Source organism: Populus alba, chromosome 5, assembly GCF_005239225.2.
Source record: "Populus alba chromosome 5, ASM523922v2, whole genome shotgun sequence".
NCBI lineage: Eukaryota > Viridiplantae > Streptophyta > Magnoliopsida > Malpighiales > Salicaceae > Populus > Populus alba.
Window position 1 is genome coordinate 17,154,496 of NC_133288.1, and position 10,248 is coordinate 17,164,743.

The following is a 10,248-nucleotide window of genomic DNA, read 5'->3' on the forward strand; positions in this document are numbered from 1 at the left end:
AACAGGATGAATGTTATGATGGCTTGCCCCTCCAATGTAAGACTTTGCGTTAATATTTGAAATTGTGATGCAAAATAATTTTTTTATTTAAAAATATATTAAAATAAATTATTTTTAATTTCTTTTAATTTTTAAAATTATCATTATAAAACAATAAAAAAGACATCAGTTGATATTTTTTTAAGTAAAAAGCATTTTTAAAAACCACTCAAAAACATTAACTTAAGTGCTCCCAACACACCCTAAATTCACACATGTACACAAACCCCAATCATTAAATTAAAAAAAAAAAATACAAAGAGACTTCATAATTTCACTATGACCTGGAAACAGAGTAGATTTGCAAAGTGTTTTCATTATCTTTATTCTTGATTTCTTTTAGATTAATTTTTTTTTATTTCATCATTTTAGTTACATTGATTGTTGATTGAGCTAGATAATTTATTTCATGCTTTATTTTTTTGGGTTTTCACATTCTCGGAAAAAAGACCCCAGCATTGATTTGGTTTTTGAATTTGCAAAGAGAAATTTGGTTTGATTACCTTCATATAATTAAAAATAAAAGGACTGAAATTGAAAGTAAAGTAAAATGACAACCCTTTATATAAAAAGAATACATGTTTTTTCTTTTTTGCTCCATTATTTCTTTTTTTTTTCAATTCACTCATCAAGGCTTTTTTTCTTAATTTTATTATTTCATATTGTGTTGATTGGTGATTTGACTTAGTGATTTGGTTTATGTTGCTTTTTTCGGGGTTATTGTAGTCTAAAAAACCTTGATATCAAATTAGTTCTTGATTTTGCAAAAAATAATTTAATTTTATTGTTTGCAAAAAATAAAAAATAAAAGGATCAAAACTCTTGGTGAAATGGTATCCCTTAAAAAAAAAAAAGGAATCTAGTGTTAGTGCCTTTAGCTTTAAGATTTTGTCCAAATTTATTTTTGAGTCCTTTAGTTTGGAAATTATATGATTTAATTCAACACTTTTTTGTATTTACATTTTAGTTCCTGAATTTGAGAGATGAGAGAGAAAGTTGTTGGTTTACAGTGAAAAAAAAAAAAAAAGATTGGTGGTTGACCATATTTTGACAGTGAAATAATTTGATTTTAATGTCAGCAAGTTTTATTTGACAATTGAAGTTATATTATGATCTTTTTAAACCTTTATATTAAATGAAAAGATAGATTGTGATTGTGAGAAAGTTTATTTTCTTGGTTGGATTTTGTATTTTTTGACTATTTTTTTCTAGTGGGGTTAGGTTGATTAATTGTATTTGAAAGGTTATAAGGGTGTTTAAATAAGTATTTTTAGATGAAAATAGTTTTTGTATAAAAACAGCACCCCTAATTTTCTTGTCACCTTTATGGTGGCTAATTTTATTTTAATATTTATTAGCGTATATAATTCTCAATCTATTTTATTAAATCTACATATATAAGATTTAGAGTTAATAATTAATATTTTTTTTCTTGTAAAAATACACGCTATCAACTCATGAATATTTTTTTACATTAAGAGAATCTATCGAACCGCAATGTAGTCAAGTGGGGTTATTTTTTTACAATCTTAGTTCAACAAATCACAACTTATTATTTAATATCTAATTGTGTTTTTATAGCTATGATAATGAAATTAAACTAACAATATCATCAACTATTTTCATATTCGACGGTGGCTTTTGACGCGTCAAATAGAGAGGTTGAGGAATGATCGATAGCTGCTGCTGTAGTTGTTGTGGTTAAGTAGAAGTTTGATGGGAACGCATGAAGGGATGGATTGCCACGTGGCAAGAATATTGTTTCTGATGAATGGGAAAACAAAATATTATTCCTTGTTTTGTTAGACGGGTTTTGATTGATAGCGTAGCCAATGGGTGGGCTCATTCTAACCGACCACTTTTGCAGGGTCTACAAATTGCCAACGCAAGTCGCCGCACGTTATTACTTCCGCATCCAGATGTCTCCACCGAAAAAGCAAGAAAAAAAAAGAAGAGAAATTGCAAAGAAGCTCTGGGTGATATTAAAAAAAAAAAAAAAACGAAATTAAAACGAAAACGATAGCTGGGATTGGAGAATTTCCCCAAGCAGCTTGATGAGTATATTAGTGATCTTGGCTTTATTATTATTACTCCTCAGTTTTTAACCCTAAAATTTCCCAAAAATTCAAAAAAGAAGAATGTCTTTTTCAGAAATAGTCATTTTAAAAAGCAAATATTAAAATAATACAGTTTCTAATTGCAATTATGCAAGAATTTAATTTATAACCAGTCAAAAAACCATATTGACATGCAATTTAGGGTTTAATTGAAGAAAATTAGATAAAAAGATGAAATTGGCTATATTTGCACAAATTAAAAATAACGTGTTTTAAGTTTTTAACTCAGGCTAGAAATTATTGTACAAAAAAAAAAAAAAGGAAAGAAAAGAAGAGAAAACCATACCCAAACACCAAAAAACCCAAATCATGAGGAACAAAAGAGTTGGGTTTGTAGATCACTAAACTAGTTCATTTTGAACTAGAGAGTTCCATCAAGGATAAAGGAACAAGAGAGGAAAAAAAAGAAAGAAGGAAAAATATAGAAAAAGAAGCACAATCCATAGAAAAAGAAGAAAACCTAATCTAGAGAAAAAAACCACCAAAATTCTCTACACCACTATGACAACCACCAGAAGCCTCAACAACACCTCCCCACTTTATTGGAAACACCCAACTTTTGATTTTTAAATGCATGAACAAGAGCTTAGTTCAAAAACAAATGTATTTATTTGATGTTCATGCAAGTTTTGTAATTAACATATTATTATTGTAAAATATTACTTTACATTTTCATTTTTCTGTTTGAAAAAGAAAAGGAATTTATTACATTGCATGTTTTGATATTAAATTTTATACTTGTTTATAAAACCTAAAACCTATTAAAATGTGACCAACCTTAAAAAAGCTTTTATGAGTCTACATTCCAAAACCTTTTAAAAAATCTAAAATTAGTCTAATCTAGTATTTTAAAATAGTCTTATTCATTATCAAAATTTTTTTGAAAAAATCAAAATTCTTTTTTAAAATGATAAAATCTTCAATTTTAAGGATTAACGTAAATTGTTTTTGTTAAAACTTTCATTTCAATGAAAATCATCTATTCTTAAAAATTAATTTAGACCTCGTTTGTTTGCTGAAAAATAGGTTTTTTTTTTTAAGTGGTTTCCTTGAAAAGTAAATTATTTTCCTGCGTTTGGTATTGTCATAAAAAATAAATTGAAAAATATTTTCAATGTTTAATTATATTATGAAAAATAAGTTAGAAAATAACTTATTAATATTTTTTAAATTTATTAAAATAATGAAGAACAAATCTTATAAATGAGAATGAAATTGAAAAAAAAATATAAATTTCATAAATTATTTCAAATAAAATAAATAATAATCAAAATAATAAAAATCAAATCTAACAGATAAAAAAAATTAAAAGATAATGAAATTAAAATAATAATAATTACAATTTCATAAATTATTTTAAATAAAATAAATAACAATAAAAAGAATGAGAATCAAATTTGATATATAAAAATTTTAATTAAAAAAATAATAAAAGAAAAAAAAATAACAATCATAAAAATAAGAACAAAAGTTGATATAAAAATCAAATCAAATTCTTAGGGGGTGAAATTGAAAAAAAAAATCAAAACAAAATATATAACAATCAAAAGTTTGATAACTAAATTTGTTATAATCACCAAATAATATGATATTTCTAAATTTTTCACAACTTCTAAAAATTATTTTCCGTCCAAAAAAAATACACTTTCCTAGAAATTAATTCAGATTTTCTTTTGCCTGAAAATTATTTTTTATTGACTTATTTTTCTAATGATAAATAAACACATAAAAGTTTAAAAAGTAATTTTTAAGAAACCAATTTTCACCAAACAAATGAATCCTTAATTTTTTTTCATGGAATCTTTTATTTTTAAAATTAATGTAATTTTCTATTGTTCTCACTTGCGCCTATTTGAGGGCTGTGAATCTTGTTTGGCTGGACTTCTTTATTTGACTTGGCCTGTTTGCCCTTGGGGTTTACTCTGAGAGTGAGCAATAATTGAAACTTTATTCAAATAATAACATTGAGAGAGGTTGTTTTTTAATTAAATGATTATTTTATGAGTTTTTAATGCTTTAAGAAGTGTGGGATTGACACTTCAAAAAGAGTGCGGCTGGGTATAGAGTTGCCTTGAGCCGTTTAGGCCTGGACAGTGGAGCTCACATATAAATGCATTGGCTTTGACTCTCCGTTTCGGATCCTTCAACCAATCATTACCTCAATACATTATGGTTTTCGATGCATGCATAGCTCATCATGCACCTCAGGAAACACCGCAATTAAAGCAGAGTGGATACAAAACAACACTGATCTAATAAGGATCCTCAGAAAAGAACTTAATTTCCAAGAAGAGATGTTAAAAGTGCCAGAACAGCAATCACAATAATGATATTTAGAAAATAGTTAGATTGGAGAGGCTTATCTGGGCTCCCGCCAACTGCTTCATACTCTGCTCTAATCTTCTGTTTCATAGTCTCTGACAACTCTCTCTGCAATTCAAATAGGCAACACTAGTTGAATTTATTCCTTTCTTCTTCATTTAGACTTCCAAGTTTTATATGTGATTTCACAAAAATTGCAAGTAGCTTCATCCTGTCTGTATTATTAAAAGAAACGGCAGTAGAAAACAAGATGCTTGTTTTTTAGTCCTGCAGTGAATCATGAAAAGTGAAAAAATGAACATTTTGCAAAACGTATATTTCTGCCATATAAATCATCCATGCAACCCTAAAAACCAAGGAACTTTTATGATTAACAATTAACAGAACGTTTTGCAACAACTTGCTTGTAATTACGACCTTTCCAGAGGAGTACTTGGCTGCCACAAACTTCTCTCCTGCAACACCATCTAGCATAATTCCCTGATCACCAAATCATCATTTAGTTTTTCAAGTTACAAACTTTCTTGCAACCATTGTATTTTACAATTGAATCTAATCGTGGTAGTTCCAATAAATTAAACATAGAAAAAGACTTTAAAAGACGGTGTATGTGTAGGTAAGCATGCATGGACAAGTTAACAAAGGGTTAGTTGGATCTAACCCCGGAGTTCATGGAAAGAATGTGTGCATGCGCAGCTGTGAGTGAAAGCACATTCACATGACATGTCATCAATCAGGAACTATTTTACAAGGCTTAGAAATCATAAACATCAGCCATCATAAGCTCTCAATTTTATTTTTTTTCCTGAAAAAACTGGGTTGCATATATAAGATGAACATTTGACCAAGACCTTTCAAATATTTTCGAGGGCAGTTATAGTAATCATTAGAACGTGGGTAAAGGCGAAAGACATGAATTGAGCATCTCGGGACAACACTTGGCTAACAAACCTCTGGAGGATCAAATTTTGCCCCAAGATTGCTGAGCTTCGCATGGGCTTCAGCATAATCCTTGAAGAATGCCTCCTTATCTTCAGCATATTTCTCTGCATACACCTGCAGTTTATGCAATGCTTAGCTGATTAAAAAGATTGTTATGTGCTTCTTGACCATCTTACTCTCAAACCTCAATCCATTTTACCTTGAATGAAGGATCTTCAAAAAGAGCAGCATCAGTTGGCAATACAAGTAGATCTTCATCCTTTCTTTCTTTAATATCCTGTGCAGGTAAATCATATTCAGCAAAGAAGCATTGTAACACCCCCACTCCCCAACCCAAATTTTTACATCTTTCTTATGGTATAAATAGCACATTCTGATTGTCAAACCTTGAAGTACGAATTGTCAAACTTCAGCCATTCTGCTGTCCAGGACTGCCCTCCTGGTGCTCCAGGCCCATTTTTCTGTCAAGCAGCAGATAAAATGTGTAAATATCCAACTGTCAATGCTTTCTATAGCTACTACTGTTTCTATTACTACCCTCTATACAGGCTGCAAGATGAGATAAAAGGATCCTGATGGTGATATCAAAGATAAACCATCAATTACATATATTTGTAAACCAGAAAACATGCAATAATCCTATGTCAAATGCTCAGCTGTACGTTTTATCAAGGACAAAAAGAATACAGAGGAAACGGTAGTAGTTAATAAGGAAGTTGTAATAGAGATCTAACATCTCAACTGCATGTTTTAGCTTTAAGAATTGCCTGGCGGCTATAATCATATATCACTAGTTGCAATTCTCCAGAAAATAGAGAATATATAGAGAGAGGGAAAAGTTTGACCAGTAGTCAGTTTCTAGCATCTCATTCGAACAATTATTAGCCCATGAGCAAAAGATATGCTCCCAGTTCACAGTGATGTCAAATGAGAAGGAAGATGTATAGAAATCAAAGTTACTGGTTGAGCAATCAGGATTAATGGTTATTGAGGATCTTTCAAGGTAACTCTGAATATGAGATTGAGAAATCACTAGGAACCATCACCTAGAATCCCTCACTTGTGTACTATACATAAAGCTATATCTACTGTTGCATATGGAATCAATTGGTTAGTAGTAATTTAACCTTAATGAGACATAAAAGTCTAGGGAATCTCCATATTGAAATGAAACATTAATAACAGTAATAAATGATGATTGTGCAGTCTACGATTAAGCAACTCTAGAAATACTTATATTCTAAAAAATTGGAAGAAGTCGCTCTAATACCGTATACTTCGTCTCTGGTTTGCCCCAACCACTGCGTTCTGGTCTAGACCTTCCTAGTGTGTGTGCACCAGACAATGCAACTATTTCCTGCAGTTTAAAGACTTAAACAGCAAACATAATATACACATTGAGATAGCATCAAGCAAAGCATGATATGCAATTAAGATTACCTTGTCATCTAATCCCATTCTATAGAAAACTCCTCGTAAATGATCAGCAGGTTTAGGGGGGCCAGCATCTATGCACCAATTAGAATTTTAGATATCAATACTTAACTGTAGTTAACAAGCATTAAGTTTATGAAAAACATTTATTACAAGAAAGGATTCAAACTGAAAATACTTACCGGGAAGCCTCCCCTCTTCAGGGCATTCATCAGGGACTGAGACATCCACCCTGCCATACTTCATGGGAATTTTGGGGCCTCCGGCTTCCTAAAACCACAACACATTTATCAATAAAATGTTTAAACAATGATTTCAAACAAATCACGCTAAATCCACAGAAGAGCAACCTAGACCTCTATAGCAGTTGCGCTGGCCATTTGGAACAAATCCGCATATGTCACACCAGAATACTTATCTTTGATAGGCTGAATCAGTTTCAATGCATCAACAAGCCCTAAAATCCCAGTTAATTAGGCAACAAATATTACAGAACCAAGCTAATTATTAGTTACACTAATTAAAATGTGAAACAATTACCTGCATTGGCTGCATGCTTAAGTTCAATTTCAAATCTAAGACTTCCATTGGCTCCACCCCTTTTTGGCCACTCCTCTATGTTCTTGTTGTATGTGCCTGCATCATGCCACCCCAACCGAACCTATAAAAGAAAACAACAGCATTATATCAGCATAGAAACTAGAAAGCGAAATTTTTTCTTGGCTAGCAAATAATTAAGCAGTTTATTATGAGTTGATCATTGAAATTTAAAGAGAAAAAAAATGTTTATATCAAGTAAATTAAAATAAATAATAAAACAGTATTACCAGAATAGGATGGCAAAATTTAGATTTAAGAAGCTCCTTAATATCTTCTCTCGCACTCTTCAACTGAGCAGAATCCGACGCCGCAGCAACGGTGCTCATTGACGATCGCTTCTACATTAAAAAAAAAACTCAGAAAAAAAACAGCCAGCGCAATATAATTTATTTATATATAGAGTGGGGGAGGAAGTGAGACCTGATCCTTAAAAATGAGGGGTGAGCGAGGAGGGAATCGGAGGCATTTGAGAGAGGAAGGAGAGTAAGAGGAAGAGGAGGCAAGAGAGAGTGAGGAGGAAGCTGAAGAAATAGAGCGACGGACGCGAGAGGGGGAGGGGAGGAGGCGGGAAGTGGCGGCGGCACCACCACTGAGAGAAGCCATTGGTTGCGATTTTGGTTGAGATAGTGTTAGTTGGGAGAGGTACTATGCCATCTGGGATTTTGCACCCGCTTATCTGTTGGTTGGCTGGCTCTCCTCGTGTTTTGGATGAAGTGAATGTGGTGCGCACACGCGCATTTATACAGGCTGTTTCGCAATAGAATCGGATTTCTTTGTGTCATTTCATTGTATGTTATTCATTATGCTATACATTATACATCATACATTGTATACTATCTCCGCTATGCATCAAATATTTTTATTTCTCATGGTATATGTAAGTTTTTTAACATATTTTTATAGTTAAAAAATTTAAGTGCAAATAAAAAAATATATGTCTAAATGTAATTAAATAAATTGATAACTATGTGCACTAATAAATAAATAAAAAATCATTAACGACACTTGAAAATAAAACATGAAAAACTAAGAGACAGGTATAGATTAAAATATTTAATCTCGCTAGACAAGACATTTACCAAATCATATTAGCTAAATTTTTTTAATTAAAATATTTTTTATTTGATCAAATGATAATGAAAACAAACAAACATATTAAATTGATGTAATAAAATAAATAAATAATATGCAATGCTACACATATTAGAAATATTATCTAAAAATAAATATTTTTATTTAAAAAAATATAGCTCAATTATATAAAAGATAAAAATAAAAATCATAAATGAATTAGAAAAATATCTTCAAACATTAAACACATAACCAAAAAATCATCATCATTTAAAAGAGATTCTCTAAATAAAATAAAAGAGATAAAGGGTGTTAATATAAATATAATTGAATTTTTTTTTAAAAAAAAAAAAAAAAGTCAGGTGGTACTAGGCCTGGCAAACTAAGTTAGCCCACCTGACCCATTTCATCAAGGCCCGTATATCTGGGCCTTTTTTTATAATTGTACCTGGGATGAAAGACATGTCATCAGTTCTAATTTTTTTATATATAAAAAAAGCAGATGATGTATCATCTGTTTTCTCCAAATTCTAACCATTGTGATGGCTAAAAAATCAAGAATTATATTCCTTTGACTCAAAAACTTTTTTTTGACATTTTTTTTGCCCAAAACACTTTCAAAATCACAATAAACCGATATGTGGCCCAAAATACTGCCTCAAAAATAAAAATTTAAAAATACCTCAAAGAAAACTTTATCGTGAAATGAAATCTATTAATACTAAAATCAAATTTTTTTATTGTTGAATTATGGTAAAACATTATTTTCGCTCTCCTTAACACTTTTCAAATAACTCTCTCTTGAAGTCAAGAAATAAAATGCTAAGAAAAAACAATTTTGAATCAAAATTTAAATTACAAAAACTAAATGGATTGTAGAGTAAGAAAAAAAAAAGTATGTGGGCCAAACATTTATTTTTATTTTTTTTTGCAAATTTGAGATTGGTTATGGTTACTTAGATTTCTCGTTGTTTTATAGTTTTGTTTTTGTTGAAATTCATATTTTTTGAACAATTTTTTAAGAAATCAGTCATCAATCATAGTTTGCTACGATTAAAATAAAGTTTAAGGAAAAAAATTTAAAAAAATTATAACTAGCAAGGATTGTTACAGTGAAATACCTAGCTATTTTAAAATATCCTGTAATTGTAACTGTAACGTATTATTGTACACATCAAATTTTCGTATGATAAGATTAGGTGGTCAAAACAACATAAGCAAAAGCATAAAAAGGTTTAATTTTAACCTTCTTCTGGGTGGATATCGGATAGGATCAGCACTAGAAAAAATAATAAACTGCTCTTGGATTGTTTAATTATAAAGCTAGATCAATCAAATAATTATAAACTTAGCTTATTACACAAGAGGGGACTCAGCAAACACCACGACTCCTCACTTTTTTACCAAACTATTTGTCTCAAAATGAATGTAAAAGAGGTTGAAGTTGGCAATTTGATTCTGCCATTTTTCCCTACCCCAGAAAAAAAAAAAGTTGAGAAATGCAATACATGGAAACAATTTTTTTATTATTATTAATATGAATATTCTAACGTGCATCTTAATTAATTCTATTAAATTTAAAATTAAAAAATATATAAGTTTTTGGTAATTCTTAAAAAACTTAAACTTATAATTATTAAAAATTAAATTTAATATCTAATTAATTAAGCTATTCCGAAAAAAAAAAACTTCGTGTGCAATCATGCAGACTGATTATTAACTC

General features: G+C 30.0%; 1 protein-coding gene across 3 annotated transcripts; it reads right to left on the reverse strand.

The window, feature by feature from the left end:
- Positions 1-4,391: 4,391 nt before the first annotated feature.
- On the reverse strand, positions 4,392-8,175 carry LOC118029249 (probable L-ascorbate peroxidase 6, chloroplastic/mitochondrial). 3 transcript variants are annotated; one of them, XM_073409063.1, is made up of 12 exons: positions 7,875-8,175; positions 7,682-7,789; positions 7,395-7,515; positions 7,211-7,311; positions 7,037-7,124; positions 6,861-6,928; positions 6,691-6,777; positions 5,807-5,881; positions 5,620-5,697; positions 5,430-5,534; positions 4,896-4,958; positions 4,392-4,586 (listed from the first exon to the last, which is right to left on the reverse strand). In XM_073409063.1, exons 1-12 carry the CDS (start codon positions 8,055-8,057, stop codon positions 4,434-4,436), a joined length of 1,230 nt encoding a protein of 409 aa, XP_073265164.1. In that variant the 5' UTR covers positions 8,058-8,175; the 3' UTR covers positions 4,392-4,433. The 3 variants fall into 3 exon arrangements, with proteins under 3 accessions (XP_073265164.1, XP_034888974.1, XP_034888975.1); XM_035033083.2 differs by having other exon boundaries at positions 7,682-7,792; XM_035033084.2 differs by having other exon boundaries at positions 4,392-4,745; positions 7,682-7,792; positions 7,875-8,174.
- Between the last annotated feature and the right edge of the window lie 2,073 nt (positions 8,176-10,248).